This window comes from Orbicella faveolata, unplaced genomic scaffold (genome assembly GCF_042242905.1).
Source record: "Orbicella faveolata isolate gen_17 unplaced genomic scaffold, um_ofav_v1 contig_25, whole genome shotgun sequence".
In the NCBI taxonomy this organism is placed as follows: Eukaryota; Metazoa; Cnidaria; class Anthozoa; order Scleractinia; family Merulinidae; genus Orbicella; species Orbicella faveolata.
In genome coordinates, this window is record NW_028301553.1 from 6,235,250 (window position 1) to 6,261,319 (window position 26,070).

The window sequence follows — 26,070 nt, forward strand, 5'->3', positions numbered from 1 at the left end:
GCAAATCCTTCCCGCTTCTGTATTGAATCTTTTGCGGGGATTTGCTATTTCACCATCGAAATGTTATACCGACAAAGGCAACTAACATCTGTTTGTTTCGTGGGTTCATTTGAAAATAAAAATGACAGACACTTGGTAGCCAAAGCCTAGTGAGGGCTTTGTAATCTTGTCTTGTTTTTACTTCATGAGCTAAACAGTTTTTCTTTGCATGGAGGTTCGTTGACTTTTTGGAGCAATAACTGTGGAAAATGAAATGAATGTGAAAGTTTGTCGTATGTAAGCGTTTGAAACAAGTGATAGCTTGCTTGTTGTACTTATAATAACAACAATAAATCTTTATTAACTGAATATCTAGATTACGTCTGTTAACCGGATGGACATTGTTTATACTTCCCTCTTCTTTTCAAGTTTGGAGGGAATTCACGATTTATTTTCAGAGTGAAGCTTGGATCCCTAAAGGATAATCAGAACACTGTAAGCACATTTTATCTTTCCCTTTTGTTTACTGTTGTATGGTAAGTGTAATCTTTTAAGTGTTTATACAGAAGCTTTGCAGTCAAATGTAAAAATGGAACCATTAACTGAAAATGTATGAAATCCTTCATCGAGCCAAATTTTGTTCGTTAGAGACTGAAAATGGTCAATTGGACCGATCTATGGCGAAAAAGAAAGTTCTGGAGAAAATTTGTGCTTTTCTTTCACCCTTTGAATACCAAACTTTCGCCAAAAAATACCGTTTTTAAGCGTTTAGTCAGGTTTTTTAGCTTCCATGACATTTAAATTGATGACGTCACAAGTAGTACAAAGAGCACGACCATTAATTACACATATATGCGTAGTTGGTATTCAAAGGGTTAACGCATTTTTTGCGTTCAGAGTACGCAGTACTAAATCCGTTGTTATATTAATAGTTTTAAGGTAATATACCTTGCTACGGTATATCGAAATTACTCGCCCGCTGGCTGGCAAAAAATGGTATACTCGAACATGCTGGCAAACTTTTGGCAAACTTTTCTTATGCTGACTAGCTAGGTGACAAATTTAAAGCATGCTGGCTTGTTGACGACCTCAAAGTCGAGCGCTGGCTGGGAGTCCGATAACTTCAAAATCCTGCTTGCTGGCGGTGAAGAGCGGGTATTTTTTTCCCAGGAAAGTTAAATATTAAACAAGATTGACGTAGCGACACTCGGGTAATGTTAAGCACACTGTACGGTGGATTTTCTTCGAAACTGTCGTTGGGTACTCCTGTCACGGGGCATTTTGAAGCCCCGCTGATAATTTTGAAGCCTCGCTGATAATTCGATACCTCAGTATAGTCACTGAACTAATTATCTGGCCGTAGTTTTCCTGTTAACGTCTTGAGATAATAGATTTTTCGGGATAGAATGACTGAGTCGAATTAGTGATTATATAGCCAAACATTGTAACCCTCGTTTCAGTAGTAAAACACTAATAATTAATAATTTTGTCAAGTAAATTGTATTTGTTTCTACCCGACGTGGAGTTGTTTATTCCGAGGCCACAAACTTCGCGTAGCGCAGTTTCATTATCTTTTCTCTGGCCCATGGTTTATCTGTTGGCATCGTTGCTCGCATAGTTCTTTTGTCATAAAATTTGCCGTAAACTGTCTCAAGGCAATGTGAATAGTGAGTATAAGAAGCTTACGCGAGTTTTGAACAAAAAAAGGAGCATTTTTCGATTACAACACATCCCTCAATAGACCATTTTACAGTTGTCTGCTCAGTGACCTGGCCTTTGTATCGTAGCGAGGCTAGAGTTGACCTTGTTTTGATACAGACCTCACTGCTTTTGTTGTGTAAAACAAGTTGTTCTGATGCTAACTAGGTGCATTTACATGACAAAAGCAGTGAGGTCTGTATCAAAACAAGGTCAACTCTAGCCTCGCTGCCATACAAAGGCCAGGTCACTGAGCAGACAACTGTAAAATGGTCTATTGCAATTTTATCTTCAGTAATCTTTGCAAGCTGTTACTAAAGAGAGATTCAAAATATTAGCTTGTTTTCACCAAAATACTGCATTGCTTTGTTTCTAACCCTGTAATTAATGGTAGGTCGTCGTTCAAATAGCAGTTCTTTTAGAGGTATAAAAGTGAAGTGTGTTCCTGTGTTCCCGTGTTCCAATTCCCGTGTATCATTGGCATGCATAGTTAAAACCACCAGAGGCCTTCGCTACGAAAGATACAAGCACATGAAGTTTACACTTTAGGAAAAAAAATTGTAGTGATTTAGTACTTTAAATTTGCCCAGCTTTGCTTTTAACCCATTCCTCCGCTCAAAAGGAAAACAGGTTACAAACATTTCCATAAGAATCAATGAGAATATCGTTACAGATCAACAATCTGTAGTGGAGGTGATGGGTGATTATTTCTCCACGATGGCAAATGATATCGGTGGTCAACATGTATTAAAACTGACAGAACAAGACTTTAACAATCATCAAAGCGTGAAAGCTATCCGTCGTGCTTTCTATGACTCTTACTTTCAATTCGAAAAGACAAATCACAGCCAAGTCGAGAATGAACTTAGAAAGTTAAACACTAGTAAAGCACCGGGATGGGACGAAATTTCGCCAAAAATCCTCAGCTTAACTGCTGGAGCCATTGCAGCCTCGTTGACAGGGCTTTTTAACAATTGCATCAGTACGGGACAGTAGCCACGCAGCTGGAAGATGGGAGTGTGGACCCCAGTCTTTAAAAAGGATGACAGGACTAACTGCGCTAATTACCGACCCATAACAGCTCTAAACTCTGTAGCAGAAGTGTTCGAATCTCTGCTCAGTAAGCAAATCAGTGATAAGACTGACTCAGAGATGTATAGCAAAATGTCAGCCTACAGGAAAATGCATTCCTGCGAGACCAATCTCATACGTGTGACAGAGGACTGGAAAAAGCTATGGACAACAAGGAATGCGTGGCAGTCTTGTCAACGGACATGAGCAAGGCTTTCGACATCTCTACATCATGCTCTCATGATAAAGAAACTTGAGGCGTATGGGTTCTCTCATACATCTCTAGAGCTTATGCGTTCTTATTTTCAAGAAAGAAAAAATCGAGTCAAAATTAATGGTGTGACTAGTTCCTGGAAAGACCAGTCAAGGGGCTTTCCTCAAGGTTCATCGTTTGGACCGCTGCTCTGGAACCTGTTCCAAAACGATTTATCCCTAAACGTGTATACCAGCAATCTGTTTATGTACGCTGACGACCACCATGTATATTTCAATGGAACACGCATCGAATCTATAGCTTCCTCCCTCAAGAATGAAACAAAAACTGTATCACAATGGTATAAGGCCAACCTTCTCCAAGCTAATCCGAACAAATACCAAATTCTAGTCATGACACCTCAACAGGGTGACAAGAATGCAATGGACACGTGTACCATGACAATTGATGATCAACAAATTAGACCGACGAGGGACCTGAAGATACTTGGAATAAACATGGATGACGAACTCTCCTTCAGCGATCATGTTAGCGACATATGCAAGAAGGCCAGCCAAAAAGTGGGTGTGTTAGCAAGACTTCGTAATCTCATTTCATGTGAGACTAAGCTCCACTTATATCTAACTGCAATAATCCCTAATTTAACATACTGCCACACATTTTGGCACTTCTGCAAAGCTTCTGACAGGCGCAAGCTTGAAAGAGTACAAGAACGCGCGCTAAGAATCATCTTTAATTCCAAGACAGACACCTACGATGCTCTTCTAAGTCGTGCAAAGCTACCCTCCCTTCATAATAGACGTCTTCAGGATATCGCGATCCTAATGTTCAAAGTGAAAAACGGCCTTGTACCTGACTACATAATGGAACTTTTTAGAAATTCGAACAAGGGCTATTCTCTTAGAAATGCTGACTTCGATCTGCCTCGTTTCTCTTCAGTTCGTTATGGAAAACACTCCATTAGATATCTTGGTCCTTACCTTTGGTCAAAACTGAGCGCAATTGACAATAAAATAGACTGACCATCGGTAACTTTAGGAAGAATATTAGAAACAAAGACCTCAGTGCTCTAATCGAGGATGCGTGTTCAAACTGCCTTATATGCACTTCTTAATTCTTGAACTACTCACTTAAATATCAATTTTTATTTCTCTCTTGTATTATACTGTATTTGTAATTTCAGAAACAGTTTTTATATTATTTATAATTATTTATTCTTACTTATTCCTAGTGTACCCAATTAATTTTAATTCGTATTCTTAACCGTACATTTTAAATCTCAATACATTGCAACGTAGTTGTGTCCCCAATTAGCTTCTGTGAGCTAAATACCTACCTTGACACTTAAATAAAGTTACTATTATTATTATTATTATTATTACTTGCAACAGCCTCGTATCCAGTGTCTTCGTTCCCCTTGACCAGCGGTCGGGGAAATCACCCAACGCGCAAATAATCAGGATCGGACCAATTAACTGTAGTCAAATATATTTGCTCCACACACACCAAAATAACGAGATAACAGCAGTTTGATTAACTTTGAAAAAACGCTGCTGAATTTACAAATCAGGGATAAATTTATTTCTCTTCCATAGCAAGTGACAAACATCACTGCCTTACATGTAACTTGATTCACCTTACAACATGGTTTATTCCGTTTATGGAAATTTTATCGACATAATCCGTCTTTACATTCGAGATTCCTTGTCGCAACTGTTTGATTGCCTGGACTATAAATATTAAAACGAATAATACACAGGTGTAATAAGATATTCTCGGTTGGAATTCATGGAGGAAAAACGAAACCTTGATCGAAGAATGAAATGGAAAAAAAAATAAGTATGTGGAGATATCACCTTAGAATTTCGGCATTGGCATATAAAAGATACTGCTGAAAAACTCATCGTGTCAAACGTGTTTCTCGACGTGAAATATTCGTCATGTTACAGTTTGTCTTAATCCATTTTTCTAACGCTTGTCAAGTTAATCCATTTTAGACTGGTGATTGGTTGCTTGAACATTATTAATCTTACAAATGCTATGAGTGTGATTTGTATAGGTAATCGCATAATTTCGATAAAAATTGGTAACAAATATCTCAGGAGTAAATTTTTAAACGGCTCACGAAATTACTCGAGCCCGTAACACGAGTACAATTTTGAAGAAAAAGTACTAAACTATTTACGAAATACTAATTTGGATGACCAAGGGCTTATAAAATAAAACAAAGATGTAAATTATTACCCAGTGAACAGCAAAGAAAAACTGTATACTGTCCATAAAAGCCGTTAAATTCCTCCATTTACAGAGGCCGAAAGTTCGAAATTCTAACCATATGTTAGCGGTCAAAGTCCGTTTCCAAAAAAGAAGCCGTTTGTGTAATTTGTCTCGATGACTTTCGCACTCAAAGCGTTTCGATACTTTTTAATTGTGCACTTAATTCAAAGCGGTACATTTTGGCCTGTGTGACGCCGTAATGGAAGGATTCAACGAACCTTCAAATGATGGACTGTTTAAATGTTCCGTATTTTTACTTTTACTATTTCCATATCAAATGATTGTGTGTCAAATGGCCTTGTTCTATGACTCTATAAGAACAAATGCGAATTTCTGGCGAAATCATTAACCCCTAACAAGATAGCGGACAATTATTTGAGGTTAAAAATCGTATCTTGCTTTCCCGAATGAAGGTAAGTGCAAATTTTGAATGGCAAATATAATTTCATTGCTTGAAAGCTTTTCTTTTCTTAGAAACAAATTTATAATTCAGCTTGCTAGTATTTTCTCTTCTATTCTCGTGTTTGCACTTGGTTTGCTTTTCTCCGGTTTCAATGATAATAAACGGTAACGATTTCCTTCTTTTCATATACGCTGTTTGGTTGCCTGAGCAAAATAATATTAAAATACCAGTTTACTACAAACAACGATAAATAAACGGTTTAATTAAATTTTTATGTCAGATTTAATAAAACGATATTGACTAAACGATGCGATTTCAAATGTTTTCAATATATCGCCTTTAGGGCATATTCGAGACGTTAAATTCCACCCCTACACGTAGGAATATCGATTGTCAGGTAAAACACTGAAATTTGTCTACTCCGTAATTGACGCAGGCAAACACCGTGGTCAGATTCCTTTTTCACCAACAAGTATTTATCTTCCACTTTGGTTCGTCGCGTTTTACAGCCACTGAAAGGTCTTGGTACTTCCTAGGTGTGCATTAATTCATAACGGTACTACTGGGTTCCATCAAGGTGTAATTGAAGGACACAGCTACACCCGTCAAATAATAACCTTTTGGGAATTTCCGAGTTGTCTCATGTGACGCTGCTACCCTACAAAAAAGTGATTAAATGATTCAGCGACCAACGTTATTGGCAAGTGACAAAATAAGAACTCTTTTTTTTATTTTCCTTGAACAGAATGTGAATTTCCGGCTCTGAAATCGAGAATTCCCTTTCGAGAAAGTGGTCGTTTTGCTTACGGCTCAGTTATTTAGGTTAAACTTTGGGAATCTGAGGTAGAAGCAACTTTGAATGATAATTGAGATATTATTTTAAAGTTACACAGTGATTTTCCTTTCAAATAAGCATAGATTAACAGAGGGCCGGTGATGCAGGTTATGAGGTCTAACAAAGTTTTTTCAATGCACGTCGTCGTTCGCTTTTTTTGGCCTTGACCGTACACATAACGCTAGCCTGTGTTACTCGATCTTCCCTCCAAGAACGAAACTAACTAACTAACTAACTAACTAACTAACTAACTAACTAACTAACTAACTAAAAAAACAAACAAACAAACAAATAAATAATAATAATAATAATAATAATAAGTCAAAGGTTTCAGTGATGATATAAGAATGGAATTTGGGCTTGACAAGTGCGCCAAAGCTACATTCAAACGAGGAAAACTGGCGAAAACCGAAAACATCGAACTCGATGTTGGCACCACCACACAAGACCTCGAGCAGGAAGGCACCTACAAATACCTTGGTGTGAATGAAGGAGATGGGATCCAACATGCAAAGATGAAAGAGAAAATTCGGAAAGAGTATTACCGTAGAATTCGCCTGGTGCTCAAATCCGAACTTAAGGGACCGTTCATTTTTTATAAGGTAGGGGGGGGCTGGTGGGATTTGGGGGGGGGGGCATGCGAAAAAAAATGACTTTCGAGGGGGGGCCATCCCAAAAAAATAAGGGAAAAAGGGGGGGTCATGTGAAATATTTTAGTAAAACTTTAAAATGGCATGATGTTTGAATATCAAAAAAATTGCTATAGAATAAACATAGAAGGCAGGATACAAATTTATTATAAACTTTCCATTTGCTTTAAAAAAACGTTTGGCGACAAAAAGCATTTGTAGCTACTGAAAAGAAGTATTTAACACTGTTATTTTCGAATGCAACTTTCACTGGCAGTCATCTTCATCTTCGCTGTCGTCGAGTTCTTCGTTGCCGCTTGTGCTGCTATGGGAGTCTCTTTCACCAATGCTGCAAGAAGCAGCAATGCTTTCCGTCAGAGTGTACTCTTCAGGGTACATGAAGGTGTAAACATAATCTCTGACTTTCTGCTCAAGGTTGGCGGTGATTCTGCTTCTTGCAGCATTGGTGAAATAATTCCCTTCCAAGAGCTGTGTGATGTATGGCCCATCGCTTCTAAATAACGACGTGGCAACATGCTCAACTTCAATACACTCTTCCGGGACGGCCGTTCTAGGAGGGTACACAAGGCATTGTGGAAGATCATTTCCTAGCAGGTTTCCAACACAGATTCCATGAACTCGTTGGACGTTGTTTTCAGTCCGCTTCCTCTTTCTTTCATTTGACTTTCTGCGGTTTTCTTTTTTCCTTCTCCTTTTGTTGATTTGCTGTTTGAGTATGCCCTTGAATATGCTGTTATAATTGCTCTTCTTATTTTCTAGTGCTTCCATGTCCTGCGTGACCTTCGTCAACTTAGCTTCTATAAATTTGATCTGTTTTACATTAAAACTGTGGGCAAATTGTTCGCCCTGCTTTAAAGCAAGCCCATTGGACTGAAAGAGTGTGGAATCGTGGCATTCAACTTTTCCACCATTGCTCTGTGTTCTTTGATGGAGAAGTTCAGTTTTCTTCCATCACTGGGCTTCAACTGGTACCCTGGCATGGAAAACTCACTCGCCCTTTCTGAACAGCCATCCGCACTTAGAAAGATTGCTTCTTTTGCTTGTAAGATGTCAAACTGCCTGGATCGTTCAGCTGTAAACCTTTTCTTAAACGACTTGTCGCTTTCGCCATTATTGCACATTTTGGAATGAGCCTCTTTCATGATTATTATGGACGTGCCCCGTTCTACATCGTGCAAGACATAGCAGCACTCAACTAACGTCAAGGAGCTTAAAGCAAAAATACGCACTCAACGTATAGCATCAACCCCATTTTAAAGACGGGGTTTGCAAAAGAGGAGGAAATAAAAAGGAGGAATAAACATATACATCGAGCAAGAGAAACACAAGCTCGATCAGATAGCTGCAAGAAACATAGGAATGTCTCTAGACAAACATATAGCTTTCTCAAAGTAAAGCTACGGCGTCTCCGAAGGAAATCGTAGGAGAACAAATATGATATCCGTGATAACGATCTACCTACTGTGCTTGCAAACAGTTCTAATCACAGCCGGGCCCGGCGTCACAATATAGAATGCAAGTAAGCAACATGTTCACGGTAAATTTCATATTTTGTCCCTCAAAAGCAAATTCATGGAGATTTAAAAGCATATCTTGCAATAGAAATGAGCCTAAACAATGCATAAACACATGGCAAATTACAGAGGTGTCAAACTCAACGAGTCGACATGCAGATAACAGCGGAAACCATGCAGACCTATGACCTGTAAAAATTTGCCATAGCACGATCTAACGGCTCAACTCCACTAAAATTCCTCCTTATTACAAAACATGAAGTGCCCTTCATGAACACGAGTGAAGCGACAAGAAAGGTCGAGTGACCGAACAGAGAACGGTAAATGTACAAATGTCACGAACCGTAAAAGTCGTGTAGGCTAGTCAACCCCATTTTACCTTGAAAATTAAGAAATTTTAAACCATAGATAAATTTAAACCACAACAAGTATGCTAAAATTTATAAAAAGTAATCCACTATTAGCAAGATTTGAGAACACTCGTAGCTTTTTGTTTTACCTGGACAGGGCAACATTTATACATGCCTATCACTAGAGTAGAGGTAAAAACCTTCCAAATAAAGACATCTGTAAATTAAATGTAACAATGTGTTTCACACAACACATCAACAGATTTCCAGTTTTTTCACAACACTTCGTACTTGGTTCAGTATCACAATGCAGGAACAAGGAAAGACTCTGTTCCAGGCCACTGTTACTTCCGTAAGATTGAGAAGTTTATGAATGAGCACTATGAGGAGGGGGAGAACTACAGAGAGTTTCTAAAGTTGTCCTGTCAAGAAAAGGTAGGAGAAATTTGTTCTTTTTGTTGTGAATGGACTGGATCACCCATAGAAAGATATCCTAAACCAGTTCCTGACCATTCCTGCCTACCGGAATACCACTACCTCTCCTACCAGAAGACCCCAAAAGAAGGGCGTGATCCAGATGACTGGCAGCCAAGGGTCCAAGCGAAGAAAGAGCATGGAGGTGGCAGGCTGGTTTTATCTGACCCAGAGAGCGTTGCTCTATTTGCAGATAAGTTTATTGTCAAATCAAAGTTTGTGGTGGATTATCTTCAGCATCTTGAAGTGCTGGAATTTAAAAGGAAAAGGAGAGCAGAAGAAAAGGCAAAGTTAAGTAGGGACGCAAAAGATAAATCATATGAGCATTATCCTTGGACTGAGTTGTGCGAAGATCTAACCAAGCTTAAAAAGCAACGTGTTCCAGAACAAAACAAGTACTTGAACCACCACGGGCTGAAGCAGCATTTGAAAAGCAGCAAGAGTGAGAAAGTAAAGGCAATTGTAAGACATTCATGCTTGCGGCAGAAGAGTCCTCTCAGAGCTGGCCAACCAACACTGAGAAATGCCAGGACATTGACACAAAATGACAACAGGGTAAGCGCTGACAGCAGTGAAATGGATGAAAGTGACAATGATGAGTATGACAGTGATGCCATTGACTCTAGGGGAGAAGATGACTCAAGTGATGTCATTCTTGCATTCATCAATTCAGATGAGGAAGATACCAATGAGAGGCCAAATGCCACACGCTCAGGGCGAGCTATAACTAGGAGATCCGAAATTGACTTCTCTTTCTTTTGATTTGTTTTTTAAACAACAGCTCTCTGTAGTATAGGGATTGTAAATATTGTCTTCATAGTGAGCACAATAACGTGAAGTAGGGGGATAATAGAGAAATATTAAAGAAGTTGAAATCTAAATATTGTTTGTTCAATTTTTTTTTGGGGGGGGGTCATCCCAAAAAATGACCGCTATAAGGAGGGGCCATGTGAAAAAATTGGTAAGCTGAGGGGGGGTCATGCGATTTTTAAATGGTGCTTCCCAAATCCCACCAGCCCCCCCTCCCTCATAAAAAATGAACGGTCCCTAATGCTGCCAATAGAATTGACGCAATCAACACTCTTGCTGTCCCAGTCGTCACTTATAGTTTCAACATCATAAACTGGAAAATGGAAGAACTTATGAAGTTAGACAGAAAAACAAGGAAGTTCTTGACGATGGCAAAAATGCACCACCCAAAAGCTGACGTGGACAGGCTATATATCCTTAGTAAGGCAGGTGGAAGGGGTCTTGCACAATTAGAAATTACCTACAAAACAACTACAATTGGCCTAAACACATATCTCAACAACAAAGATGATTACCTCCTCAAAATTGCGAGGGATCACGACCGCGGCAAGAAAACAATGTCCATACACCATCAAGCCGCAAAATACGGGCGAGAACTCAGCTTACCAGAAGCTGAAGTGGCAGAGAATGAGCCAGTCACGACCTATCCCTGAAGGGTCAAGCTGAAAGCCAAACACCAAGCTTTAGAACAACTCAAGAGCAAATGGGAAGAAAAGCCTTTGCATGGTCAGTACCCAAAAAGAACAAAAGAGAAGGATGTAGATCAAGACAAAACCCACAATTGGCTGAGTACACCTGGCCTCAAATCAGAAACAGAAGGTTTCATTATTGCTGCCCAATATCAATGCATTAAGACCAACTATTACCGAAACAAGATCCTGAAAGATGGCACCGACCCAATGTGCAGAATCTGTGGGTAATTTCAAGAAACAGTTGACCACCTTGTCTCCGGATTCCCTGAACTTGCCAAGACCGAGTACATACAAAGACACAATAAAGCTCCAGCATACCTCCACTGGACAATATACAAACACTATAACATCAAAGTACAAGATAAACACTACGAACATGAACCAGCTACTGTGACAGAAAACCAAACAGCAACTATACTTTGGGACATGCCAATCCAAACCGACAAAGAGATAAAAGCAAACAGACCAGACAAAGTGGTGAAAGACAAGAAGGAAAGAACCTGTCTGCTTATCGATATGTCCATCCCCACAGAAAGGAACACCTCCTTGAAAACAATGGAAAAACTCACAAAGTACAAAGATCTTGAGATTGAAATCGAGAAAACGTGGGGAATGAAAACAACAACTGTCCCAGTGATCATTGGAGCTTTCGGGCTTGTCAAGAAGGGAAAAGAAAACTACATCGGCAAGATCCCAGGCAATATTAGAATAACAGAGCTACAGAAGACCGTCCTCCTTGGAACTGCTCACATACTTAGGAGGACTCTATCCATCAAGTAATCCAGCAGACTTATGACTGCCCTAGGCTCACGGATTGAACTCGGCACCATAAGTTAAAAGCGGCAAGACTTTAAGGACTTATAATAATAATAATAATAATAATAATAATAATAATAATAATAATAATAATAAACCAAACGGAGACAATACACTTGATAACTCAGTTTTTTTTTTCTTTCGAGGAGTGTGGCTGTAACACAGGCTAACAAAACGCAAGAGTTGTATGTATCTGACTGATTTTTCAAAAACACGCTCGTAGAAATGAAGCCTTCATTGAGGGTCATTCATGTAAGCTATGTATATATCTATTTATATATCTGACTGATTTTCCAAAAACATACCCCTAGGTTTGAACTCCTTAATTCATGTAACCTGTGATTGTTTTTTTTTTTTTGGGGGGGGGGGGGGGGGCTCCTTATGGGAGCTGCTTGCGAAGCCCCTCCTTTCAATTAGTCTTAAGTTTGACCAAGTAGACACTCGTTCATGAATTTTAGTTCGTCCGGTGACTCGAAGAAGGAGCTGACGATCGATTAGCTTTCTATAACTATTTTCTAAAGTCTGCCCGAGGACATCATTCAGTCAAATGTAGGTGCAAGTCTAACGATTTGCTAGTAAGCGGCGTCCACGTGCACTGAGATGTGACGGGTCGCCATTTAGTCCCGTAATTAGGCAGTTTGCATTGTAGTGATAATGCTCTGCTTGCTTTAGACGGCGAACAGCTTTAGCCACATCAACTAGGGCTTGGAAGTGCTATTAAACGGACATCAGTAGCTGCTGTTGGCGATATTTGGCCTGAACTTTTTTAGAACCGAAAAAAACTCGTACTACATCAGGCGACAGAGTTTTCCTTACGTATACTTTATCTAACGAGCTTTAGGCCATTCAAGTTTTTCATGCGCAAGACAGTCATAACCGCACCACCGTACTCCCAACTCAAAACAGTGGTACACTGGTACCCTAGAAGCTCGATTTCCGCCGCTCTCTCGAGTGCAGTCTAAGGTGGAGCGCGGGCTCCTTTCCAGAACAGCGACTGGTAATTGAGCTTAGGTACACCAATGCCTTTGGGTTAGCTGACGCAAAAGCTGCAACTTCACAGCAAAAGAATGCAGGCATACTATCTCCTATTTGAAAGGCCAATGATTATTATAATACACAGAACGATCAGAGACCTAAGGCAAACAGTCAGTGCTACACGAAGACGAAAATTATGGTGCATAGAAGTATCAATGAATACCTTATATTCATAAGACTTATTGTATACCTTCTGTCCATCTGCCCCCCACCCCAAAGAAAAAAGATTTGCATGACTAAATAGAGCATTTGTACCTTTGTTAACCTTTCTCTGGAGTCGTTTCATTGACAACTGAGTCCCTTCAGAGTATGGTTTACCTTCAGGTAGGAAACACAGGTCAGTTACATTCAACATTAGTCAGGAAACAAAGGCGTATTTTAACGAGAGTTATACCCGTTTTTATTTTACTCGTCATAGGATTGATTGAAGGAACGGCAGACAGGCCTAAAAGCCGAAGCTGAAGACCGCATGTGATCGAGAGAGGGATTTGGTTATTTAACGGACCCTGTATCCCAACGAGAGACATTCTTCACGTTCAGCATGGACATAAACAACAACGAAACAAGCATCAATTCATTCATTTCGACGTTTTATTTCCCGTACGCACCCCACATATCATGGGAAGTCGGGGGTTCAGCTTTTCACTTGATTATAGGCCTTACAACGGCCATGGCTTCATTTCCCACCGTTCTTTTGAACGCATTAATAATCCTGGCTATAAAACAAAGAAGAGAGCTACACAAATCCTCAAACATTATGTTGTCAAGCATGGCCGTTACGGATCTTCTAGTTGGCCTTATAGTTATGCCGACATATGCCACAATTGATTTCTTTACGTTAAGTCAAGTTTCGTTTGAGTATACCTGTATGTTATATGCGGTAAATATGTTCTTCGGGCCTTTGCTCTCCACAGTTACTTTGGATCACTTGACTATCATTGCTTGGGAGAGGTACGTGGCGGTACAAAAATGGATGGACTACAAGCTTATCATCACGAATGGCCGCCTCAAAAAGATTGCGATAGGTGCCTGGCTATCTGCACTCTTCCCAACGGCTGCATACCTTGCTTTGACAGTGGTCGTTGTGGACCGTATAGTTTTGGACGGCGTTTTAACCGGGTGGGCTGCTGTTGAAACTATTTGTTTATTTCTTATTGCCTTCTTCTATTAGAAGATTTACCTCGGAATACGCAATCGTAATCTAAACGAAATCTCTCAAATCGACGTTCTAATGAAAGCAAAACGGCTGGAGTCTAAAGTTGCCAAGACAACTGGTTTATTAACCGCTGCGGTAATATCCTCGTCCATTCCAGTATTACTTTTTCCTATCTTAGGAAATGTTGTGCCACTGTTTCGTACAAAGCCCCTAACCGGTTTACACAGACATTTATTCAGTTGAACTCTCTATTTAATCCGCTGCTTTACTGTTATAGAGACCAACGTTTCAGAAAGGCTCTTAGCGAGCTGTTGAGGATCAAAGAGCCTCAACTGACAGTCAGTGGTTGGTGCCGCTCAATTTTTAAGGCAAAAGGATCCAGTTAGCTCGTTAGAGCTTCACTTAGTAGGAAAACGTATCCAACACTTAAAAAGATCACTATCTTGCAATCTAACTGGTGCTTTAGATTCTGTCCATGGACCACCTAGTGTGATTACTTTGAAAGGTCTTTGTCTGCTCCTACCCTTGACATACCTGCAGCAGCTCCTTAGATGACTTGGTTGCGCAGCAGCCTTCATCCATCGTTGAAACAAGTGAAACAATTTATGTTGAAAGCGTCGTGTAATGTGAAGCGAGGTAAGACATTCCTGAAGGTAACAGCAAGCCTGAAATAATGCCATGAAATCTAATAAATATATCAAGACCTAAATCCTGTGATTCCAACAAGACTCCGTGAAATTTGTCAACCACGACCTGTCATGGAACGGTTGAAAGGCCATATACTTTGACAGTGAATATCACGGCCCCATATGAAGCGTCTCTGAACAACGTCTCAATTGGAGGCAGGATTTTTAATATATACGAAGTAACAAGTTAGGCGAACACCGCCAGAATTTCAATGTGTACGTAAAACATAATTCTATGCAGAAACAATAGAGCCAAAACTTAACAAGAACTTAGGCTTACCTTGAACTCCACAAGGAGAGAAAGCGAGTGCAAAAAAAACATCACATTCTCTAGCTAAGAAAAAAGCTATGAGCCTAATTTCCACGTCTGTTAAACACGATCTCACATTCTTACTTTGAGTTAATTGTATCAATTCTTTGACCTCGCCGGCCGCGCTGTTGTGACCGATACATGACCACAGTCATAAATACCTCTCCCAGCTTTCATCTACGTGTGAGCAAACGCCTACCGGCGAAATACTACATATTCAAAAAAGCGAAACAAATGAAACCAAAATAGCCGATCTCAACTTTGGAGGTCTTCGCGTACCCAGGCTCTCCATGTTATCGGACCTAAATGTAGGTTTTTCTAGTCCCCCCTAAAACCTGCCAAACAAGGGGTGAAGACTCTTAAACAGAAACAATCTTAGCAGGGGAGGAAGGGGAAAAATGTTTAGTCCAGGTTTAATGAATAAATTAATCAGAATGGAGAGAGTGAGTGAGTGAGTGAGCGAGCGCGTGAGTGCCATTGGACTGCCTCGTAAAGCTCATGGATGACGTCACCCATGAGCTAAAAATGCTCTTCAACTGCTACATGTGCTTAGTAGGGATTTTTGGACCGATAGCGAATTGATTCGTCTGCTTTTTCTAAAAGTTTAAGATCTTGATCCTTACTTTTAAAGCTTTACATGATTTGTCTCCTTGAGAAGCCTCTACAGTCCTTTAAGAACTCTCCGTCCATCTACTTCTTTCCGTCTTAACTGTACCAGCCTTATAACTTTTTTAACACAATCTTCCAGAAAGCTCCCATCTTAATGCGGATGGCCAAATCGGTATAAGGTGGTCCGTTTTACATGACATTGTAAACCAAAGGTCAATTATTATTTTTGTTTTGTTTCGATCCCAAAATTTCGTGGAAAATGGATTTTTCATTAAATGTGGGTGTTTTAAGCAAGCTAGAGTAACCCCAAAATTTGGAGTTTCAATTTTCGATTTTGTTTAGTTTTAGAGGTGCCTATAAAAAAAAATTCCTCGAAATAAAATAAAATAAAGAAAGCAAATCTGCCAAAACAAAGGCCATTTTCGTTCATTGCATAAGTTGCTTGACTTGTGTGGAAAAAATCAAGGCAATCCATGGCCATCGTCCACGAAAATTTGAATGATGGTTTTTTCACGGACACGCTCTTAACAAAGATTGCAAATTGACTCGTTTCGCTTTCGACGAGCTTCATCAATTTGAAGCCGTTCCACGTGAATAGAAATATATCGTTCTGAACCCATCAGACGCACAATTCTATTTTCAGTTCTAGTTACATTTACAAAATCACGATAATTAAAGAATTTACCGTAATAAGTCTGATAAATGAATCGAAAAAGTAAATTAAAATGAAATGGCCCGGAACAATAAAACGCACGACATCAAGGCAACTGTTGAGTACAGCGGCCCAAAGACGTTTTCATGAACAGACCCTTTTTCCAATTAGTGCGGAGAATTTTCACATTTAATGTTCCGCTACTCTCCATTTATATATTAATTGAAAGCGGCAACTATTGTTGGCGCTAAAGGCAGTTCCCTTTACTCCAAAGGATTCGGAAACTCTTTAAATATTGGACCAATTAGAATTTTAATCAGTTGCCCTGATTCCAGTAGCAAACAATTCTGCGTCTAATGGCATTACTATTTATGGATAAATCGACAGAAAGCAAACGATTTTTAGCGGCCCTTTTTCGCCACTTTTATTTTCGTAAATCTGAGGTAAGAGCAGTTGTTAAAGATAAATGTTACACCAGTTTTCAATGTTCACGATGTTTTTCGTTACCATAATTTCCCGATTATCGTTTCAGTATTTCAAATTTCCTTTCATCATTTTTATTCAACACAACGTAAAAATAGACCTACCTTGAATTTTCGAAAAATTAGCAGCAGCAGTTGAAGAGCATCCCCTTGAGGCCATTTCTGCCTGCATTAGAACTTTTTTAGCCCAGTTTTCCAAAAAGCTCCAATATTAGTACAGATGACCAAATCGGCAAAGGGTGGTTCGTTTTATTTCACATTATAAACCAAAGATCAGGGGTTTTTTTTCTTTTATTTAACTGTTTCGGTCACAAATTTTCTTGAAAAGTGGATTGCCTTAATTTTCTCTACACAAGTCAATCAACATATACGATTAACGCAAATGGCCCCTACTTCGGCAAATTCGCTTTCTTTATTTTTTGACGAATTTTTTTTATAGGTATAAAATCGAAAATTGAAAGTCCAAATTTTCGGGTTACACTATGCTTGCTTAAAATTTTACAGTTAATGAAACATCCTAATTTTTTCAGAATTACTGCATAATTCTTTCTTCCTTCTACACAACTAATAATCACTTGCTTACCTAAAACACAAGCAAAGTTGTCCTGTAAGAAGACGTTTTTGGCATTTTTGCTAACGTAGCCCCTAAGCAAACAGATCTTTTTTTTAAAAGAAGTGGAACCTCTTCATGAATGATGACTGTTATCAGCTAAATGTATTGAAGCTAAGCTACAATTATTTGTATCAAAAGTTGTGTGCACTGTTAATTTTGAAGCGCAAAACAATCGAGCAAGTAGCTGAAAATTCAACATTTTCGATAGCAAATTGACTCGTTTTCCTTTGAATTCGAATTTGAAGTCGTTCCGTGTCAATGCAATAGAAATCGTTCCTTAACCCGTCAGACACAGCTCTATTTTCAGTTCTAGTTATATTTACAAAATCATGATAATCAAAGAATTGACAGGTGTAATAAAGTAATTTTGAGTCTCAAAAATGAATCGAAAAAGTAAAACATAGCGAAATGGCCCGGAACAATAAAATGTACGATAACAAGGCAACTGTTGGGTATAGCGGCCCAGAAACGTTTTCAGAAGCAGACAGTTTTTCCAATTAATTAGTGCGGAGAATTTTCACATTTGATTTTCCGATACTCTCCATTTACACATTAATTGAAAGTGGTAAATATTGTTGGTGCTAAAGACAGCTGTTCCCTTCACTCCAAAGGATTCGCCAACTCTTAAAATATTGGACCAATATAATTAGAATTTGATTCAGTTGCCCTGATTCCACTAGAAAATAATTTTGCGTCCAATGAATGGCATTCTATGGCTAAATCGACAGAAAGCAAACGATTTTTAGCGGCCATCTATCGCCACTTTTATTTTCATAAATGTGAGGTAAGACCAGTTTTAAACGATAAATATTACTCCAGTTTTCCATGTTCAAGATTTCTTCGTTACCATAATATCCTGATTAATGATGGCAGTAATCTTCTTGCATTTATAGGATTTAAGAGCGAATGTAGCCAAAAATCGAACATTTTCGATATAAAGTGGGAACAACCGAAATATCGATTGCGCTCATATTCTCAGCCTTAGTAGACCTTGATGTGAAGCAAATCACAGCATACTTCGTTTCGCTGAATATCGATTTACTTTCGAGGTAATCGATAATGGCCGCTTTTAGAGCTCAAAATTTCAGACGAATTTCGAAGCTTCGCGGAACAAAATTAAGCAATCTAGAGCAATAAAAACTACCAAATCTCTCAGAACAACTTCAAACACATGTTAACAGCAATGTGAGCACTTTCTGTCCATATATTTACAAATCATAGTTACATATACCCGACCTACGTTTAACTAGATTGAATATAGGGTAAAAGAAACCCGTTATAAGTATGAGCAGCAACACAAAAAAGAAATTCGTCGAGAACCCGTGTTTTAGAAGGCAAAGGCTAGTTCTTTTGGATCTCTCAACTATTTGGGGGGAAATGTATCCAAAGCGATGTAATTGAGTTTCAAAGGTGGATAAAATGCGCTGATTTAACGGCTCCCAAAAAGTCACCTGAATTAGCATAATTGAAGCTTGGCCAAAAATATTTAATTCTTTCGCAGTTTGCGTTCAATAGTAAATCAATGTAACTTAGAACCTCTAACCTTTTTGTTTGGTGTCAAAGAAGAGGGCTGTAGTCCCGACGTTATTGCTTGCTTTGGGGCGATCCTTCAAGATTACTTGGCCGTAATTTCGCAACGCATCATATTAGTTTAACGCACCCCAGACGGTTTTAATTTTTAATGATCTTCTGTTCCAAATTAGTTAAACATCAGTTCTGGACTACTGTTAAACCGCAAATGCGAGCGACAAGTCTTTCCTTTATAGACAGATACCTCTTTGCTTGAGTAAATATCGCTAATTAATTCACAATAAGTTCAAGTGAAATCGACAACTACCGCGAGAGTTAAGTACATTATGTATGGCCTATTTTGATTGTGTCGAGGGTAACTTTAGGTTTTAAAAAACACTGTGAAAATATTTATCCAAAAATATGAGAATGTTAAAGGTCCCTGATCGACAGAGTCGGAAGACTCAGTTTGTGATTATTTTTGATGGTGGAAAGCGCAGGGCCGTTGTGCATGTGTGACAAATAGCGGTTACACCCGGACCGAAAATCTAGCATTTCTTTCAACAGTTTAGCTGTTAGTAGCATTATTATTATTTCTTGCTAACTCTACAGAAAGCAAACGACTTTTTAGCGACCCTTAATCGCCCCTTTTATTTTATGTAAATCTGAGGTAAGAGAAGTTTTAAACGATTAATATTATTTTAGTTTTCTGTGTTCAAGGTTTCCCGAATTGCATGAGGAACGTTCCCAGTCAAACGATCAGAGTGGGTCAACATTAGTATCACTTGATAACGGGTCAGCTCAGTAAATTGCCGAAAGGTTAGGCGAAATATTAAGACGGAAAGTGTAAGTTACGCTTTGCAACCTAGTCGTGTACGTTTTGTCAAATTTATGAAGATCTCTTTCAGATTATTCGTACTCACTTCGAAAATTAATTGTAGGAAATAAACCTAAACAAAGTCTTTTCTATGGCTTAGCTACATAATCACATACTGAGGTTTTGTCCGGAAATTTCAAAGTTAAAATGTACCATTCTAGTAAAAGTTTGTTTTCGAACGTTTTCTTCAGCTCTTTGCCCCTTTTATTAATTGTTACGTTAATTATGGTTTTATGTCGAACTACAAAGTATTAAGAGTGAAATTTATTACCTAACGTTAATCAGAAAATTGGCAGGTGTTTAGAATGAAAATAATTCTTAAATGAATTAAATAAATCAAAACCGTAAATCATCAAGAATAGCGCACAAAGTTTTGTGCGTAACGCTGTTAACTGTTATCGTAGAATTTCGGTAATGCTCCCCTTGAAATACTTGCAATCTGCAACCAATCTAGATTGCATTCAAAAAGAAAACGAACAGTATTTCCAATTTCCCTTTATGATTTTCATTCAACACAAATTTAATAAAAAAAAAACAGACCTACCTTGAATTCTCGAAAAATTAAGGTGGCTCAGAACCCTCCCCACAGAATTTTTTTAAACTTTGTAACAAGTTGCATCTTATCTTGGTTATCACTATTCGATAATACAAAAGGGGGGTCACCAAGCTCGTTTTTGAGTTATAAGCGCTCAAAGGTAACATTAAGGGTGTTTTTAGCAGGTCATACTGTTGCTATGGTAACCTACTGTGACACGAAATTGACACCAACACGTTCACCAATGATTGGGCAGTTTTTTGATACCATGATTTTAGCATCAACCTAGATAGAGTGGTTATAATGAACCATTAACACTGTTTTGAGCCACCTTAATACCGAAGACTTTGCAGTTATTTTAACGGCCATAGTCCTACTTCGAAGAGAGTCCAACTTCGAAGCAATACTGCACATTTTGTTTTCTGAGGTCCCAAACGCTGCATTAAATCCGCGATTTCTATTCAAAACACAGCTGAAAGAGTATAGCTCGTCGTGTCGGCGGTTATCGAAGGAGAGAAAAAATTTCCAGGTTCTTTACCAGCAAGGTTATTAAGGCTCTCAATCCCATGATTTTGCTTTTCGGTGCCTCTTTAATGTTGTTCAATGTTTCTTCTTTCCATTTTGAACATTGGCTTACATGTTTTGGCCGGACGGAAGCCCTCTGTCAACCTCCGTACGTTCGCTGACTTCATAACAAAAATGTTTGGCATTGATTTTCTACCCATGGTGCTCCGCTATAAAGTCGTAAATATTTAGAGCAATGCAATTTACTAGGTTTGTAGAACTAAAGATGAGACAGGAAACGTATTTTAAACTGTGATTATGTGCGTTTTGATCTTAGATCCTGTTTTGACAACCGGATTGAAGGACCAGAAGGGCTTCATATGAAGACAACATGCAACCAAACAACACCGAAGCAACCATCAAGTTTTCCAGTTCGGCATTCTATTGCCGATACGAATCAGGCGAATTACGAGACTCTCAGAATACCACCTCTGTTTACTTGATTGTAGCCGTTCTGACATTTATTCCTTTACTTCCTACCATTCTTATGAACGCGATGGTTATCCTAGCTATAAAGCAAAAGAGAGAACTACAAAGACCCTCTAACATTCTGTTGTCAAGCTTGGCTGTTACAGATCTTCTAATTGGCATTACGGTAATGCCTTTATTTGTCATTGTTAATTTTTTAATATTCCAGCAAGATTGGTCTGAACTTACATGCATGTTATTCTTGGTGAATCCATGCTTAATGCAACTGCTCTTCTTGGCTACCTTATTTCACTTGACAATTATTGCTTGGGAGAGGTACGTGGCGATACAGAGGTGGATGGACTACAAGATTCTCATCACAAATAGCCGCCTCAAGAAACTGGTGATAGCTGCCTGGATCTCAGCGCTTTTTCCTGCGGTTCCAAACCTAATAGTCAGAGTAGCTGATGGAAATGGTGCAATTATAGGAGCCTTTTTCGTGGTGTGGACTGCTGAGGCAGCAGCTTGCTTAATACTTATTGCATATTTCTATCGAAAGGTGTACTTTGGAATACGCGAACATAAAGTAAACGAAATCCAGCAAGTTGATGTTCTCACGAAGGTTAAGCTTGAATCCAAAGTTGCCAAGACAACTGGCTTGCTGACCGCTGCACTGATATTCTGCTTTATCCCAGTAGTTGTTTTTACCATCTTACATATACGATATGTTTTCCCAGCCACTCGCGCAAATGTTGGTCTCCGGATTACAACTCTGGTGACGCAGTGGAATTCATTGTTTAATCCACTGCTTTATTGTTATAGAGATCGCCGTTTCAGGAATGCCATTGGCGAACTTTTACGATTGAAAAAGCCTGCAGCAATCCAGTCAGCAGTCGGTGCTGCTCAATATGTCAGACGAAAGGAGCCTTTAGGATCGTCAGAGCACCACAACCCGAAAGAACGTAAACAACGCTTGACAAGATCAGCATCTTGCAATTCATTAGTTGCTTTAGATTCTAGTCTTGGGGCATCGACCGAAGTTATGTTGAAGAGATCTTTGTCTATCGCCGCGCTTGATAAATGCAGCAACACCTTTGACGGTCTAGAGCTGGGGAAAACTTCATCCATCGTGGTAACGAATGCAACAATACACGCCGAAATAGGCGTCCAAAGTAAAGCGAGGGAAAACAATCTTGATTGTACCAGAGATGTGAGCAAACATCAAGCTTAATCGCACCGTATCCGGATTAAGCCAAGATAGAAATCGTGGGATTCCATTAACTCCGTGAAAGTAACCAATCACAGTTATGGCATGATTCGAAGACTGAAACCGGCAAAGACAAACTTCAAGGCGTCAGATAAAGTAATCGACTCCCCTGCAAGCTATAACTGAGAAAAAACTTTGTTCAAAGAGAAACGTGGAGACTGATCTTAAGCTTTATGGAGGCAATTCAGAAACTTAAAATAAGAGAAGTCTTGCCACCAATATTCTTGACCAATCTTCTCTTTCAGCCTGTCTATACCGTCTGCGCAGAATAAAAAGAGTTCGAAAGCACCCAATAATTGATCATTCAGGTGCTTGGACTAAAAGTTGCTCACCAAAATCTATTGTGCTAGTTGCGTATATTTTGTCCGAATTAGAATTTAAAAGTAGACACAAATGTTAGTTGATCAATTGAACAAAAGTAGATGTGAAATTAAGAACGTTTTGGCAGAAAGGTTTGAGTTTTTTTACCATCAAAAGTTCAAAATTGTGTATGCTTCAGTTTGCTCCAACAACTAATGTTGATGTTGAGTTATTTTGACAGACTACCAAGCACAGGAAAGGATTAACTAGTATCAGCCACCTTAAAGGAAAGTGCCTGCACGATATTACGTATAACGGTTTACAACTATGGTATTAATTAATTAATTAATTAATTAATTAATTAATTAACTAATTAATTAGTGTCTTAGTTTTATCTGAAAGTAACGTGGTAATACTTTCATGTGAAATTTCGTTGCTTCGTGTTTTCATGGCAACGATACTAAAATTATAATGCGAGTTATCATAACAGAGAGAATAGCGAAAAACTCTCTTCGCGTCAAAAGAGGCGCATTTAAGACAAACTTTGGTCTTATTTGAAGCAATTTCATCAAAATGGTGTTCACCAATCGCACCATGTACTATTATTTCAAAATATTCCTTAAGAGTTGTTTTCGCCCGTTCCCGTGATTTATTTGCAAATCAAACATTCAAAACTACTTTATTTGACTGATATTCCATTGGCCCTACACCAAAATTTAAGATAACGGTATTAATATGCTTACAGCAAATTTGGCTAGTGCAAAATTCAAGTTACTGATTTCCAGATTTTCTTTTATTTTTATCGTTTGCAAGCCCTTCAATATATTACACCAAACTTCTACCTATTTTCACTTAACGATGTTATTTTAACTTCGATAAGAGAAGACTGTTAACTACTAGCTCTGATTGAAACTGTTATGTATGGTCCGGAAAAACACTCTATTAAAATTTTAGGTAGTCCTACACTGAGCTTGAAGTGTGAATAAACTTGTAACAGCGTAGAGTTATCTTGCGTCAATAATTTAGACAGCGCCACGAAACTTTGGAAAAGTATAATCGCTAGTACGTATACAATATCTATACAGCACGTGCATGTACCAATTTTTATCACTTTTCCAAAGTTCCGTTGCTCTTAAACATTAGCCACCCACCCCAATTTCGCATCAAAAACGAGTTTGTCTTAAACTCTTGCAACTGAAAGACTTCATAAAGGTAAGAATAAAAACAGGTTTGGTTTGATTCGAAATGATTTTCCTGTCGCGTTAGGGGCCATCAAATATTTGTCCTCATCAGGGCCCGCATAAAATTGGCAAAATCAGTTGTTTATCAACAGTTCACAAACTTATGGTCATCATACCAGAAATCAGAAATAGCGAGAGCCTCCATCTACCCAAACGCAGGACTTTCATTTGTGTTCCGCGGAACCACTGTATGGAACTCTCTTTCAAAGGAATTAAACAACTGTCCCTCTGTAGCTTCCTTCAAAAGGAATTTGAAATCCGTTCCACTGAGCAACTGCGTCGTCTTATCAACAATTGTGGTGTATTTAATATTTTTCATTTAAACCAATAAGTTATTGATCCCGCGTCGTTTTTTTTTTTCGTAACTGTAGTGACATTTATTAGCAATTTTCATTAAACCAATTATTGTAATTATTGTAATTTAACGTCAATATTTCTGTAAATTAGGCATGAAGATCCTCTCGGGGAACCTAATAAATCTTGTTGTATCGTCATAGATTACTAGCATAGCAACGATACAACCTGTAAAACAACACTTGTTATTTTAGCTTTAACGTTAATGCTAACCTTTGGGGGTGCCTTCCGGGAAATCTTTGGAAAGCGCTTTATTTTTGGTAAAACTCCGACAAACTATGTATCACCGAAAAGGTAATAAAATGAAGAATCCGAATATAGTAACATTTTAAATTATTATGGTTTTCTTAAGCGGGCGCGAAGCTTCAAACTCAAAACTGTAGATGTTCACTTCGCTGAATTACCTGCCTTTGCATTATCACCTACAACTCAAAATTCAACAACGGCTCTCTGAAGCTCATTTTTTTATTACTGAAAGTTACGTACCAACGTATGGAGAAAAACGGACAATTGTTTTTTTTATTATTATTATTTTCCAAACACTTGTTTGCAGGATACTATTGTGTCAAATTAATGAAGTAAACCTCTCAAACTCATTAATAATTCATCAAGTTTAAAGAGAGGAAATCGTGACCGTGACGGTGTTGGATATGTGATCTTAATTAGTATAGATTTTTACGATTTTAATTCCCCGTTTTCTCCTTAGTTTTAGTTTCGATTGAGAAGATACATCAAACACTCAAGACAGTGTTTGACCACATTTCCAAACACCTCGAAGTTCGTCAAAATACTCCGCTATGCGTCGTATTTTCAACTCTCTTCTCGTGGTCAAACACTGTCTTTCGTGTTTGATATATTACGTGAAACTAAAGAATCAATGTATAATTGATTGTACCCACGGAGACCTTCTAATCAAATGTAAAAAGTCTCATCATGATACTACACTGACATCAAAAGCCGCTGTAAATTTAGACTAGTACAAACAGAACAATTAGTCGACAGAGCGGTTTTCAATATTGAGCGTCGTTAATCTAAAACCAAAGTAATCACTTTAGCCAGTCACAAATGAAACAGGCACTACCGTGAACCAGTCAAAACTCGAAGTTATTACATGTAGCTGACGCGAAGTGAGGGAAAACGCGGATGAACGAGTCACAACTGGTGTTGATTTGCTTTTGATTGGATGAAAAAGTGCTGCGAGATCTTTGAGCCAATCAAGCAAAAGCAATAGACCATTCTCGAGTTGTGTTTTGCCTCTGTGTCAAAAGAAGTCTCCGTGCGAAACCATTCATACGGAAATGTTTTCCACCAACATGCTCATTTTCATGTAAATTCAACTCATTTTCATATGAAAGGTTTTGCTCAAGGACTCGTTTTGAAACAGAGGCACAAGGTAACTCGGAAATGGCCTATTACTTTCGACACTCAAATGAGAATGACACTATCAACCGTAAAAATTCTAATTACTATAGTTCCTAACGAGTGTCCAAGATGTAGCCAGTTAACTCAAATGATAGATGACTCCAGTAACAGACTTTACAGGACCCCTCTGATAACAGTGTTGAATACACTGATTTGCATACACTTAAGAGCCATATTTTTTTCAATTCAGGTGTCGGTCCTGCTCGTGGCAAGAATTTTTGTCATCCAGTTGGAATTTACGCCAAATCAATTGACGTCCAGGTTTGT

General features: G+C 38.6%; 2 protein-coding genes and 1 pseudogene across 2 annotated transcripts; all 3 read left to right on the top strand.

Moving 5' to 3' along the window:
* Nucleotides 1-11,220: 11,220 nt before the first annotated feature.
* On the top strand, nucleotides 11,221-11,857 carry LOC149108731 (uncharacterized). Its single transcript, XM_089294175.1, has one exon. The coding sequence runs from the start codon at nucleotides 11,394-11,396 to the stop codon at nucleotides 11,745-11,747; it is 354 nt and encodes a 117-aa protein (XP_089150301.1). The 5' UTR covers nucleotides 11,221-11,393; the 3' UTR covers nucleotides 11,748-11,857.
* Nucleotides 11,858-13,295: 1,438 nt separating this feature from the next.
* LOC149108732 (trace amine-associated receptor 1-like) lies at nucleotides 13,296-14,599 on the top strand (annotated as a pseudogene).
* Nucleotides 14,600-21,142: 6,543 nt separating this feature from the next.
* Nucleotides 21,143-22,450, top strand: LOC110046994 (adenosine receptor A2b-like). The gene has a single exon (XM_020752704.2). The coding sequence runs from the start codon at nucleotides 21,143-21,145 to the stop codon at nucleotides 22,448-22,450; it is 1,308 nt and encodes a 435-aa protein (XP_020608363.2).
* The last annotated feature ends 3,620 nt before the right edge of the window (nucleotides 22,451-26,070 follow it).

Excerpts from the sequence above, each read along its gene's own strand:
- LOC110046994 (XM_020752704.2), top strand. The coding sequence starts at position 21,143 with ATGCAACCAAACAACACCGAAGCAACCATCAAGTTTTCCAGTTCGGCA.
- LOC149108731 (XM_089294175.1), top strand. The coding sequence starts at position 11,394 with ATGCCAATCCAAACCGACAAAGAGATAAAAGCAAACAGACCAGACAAA.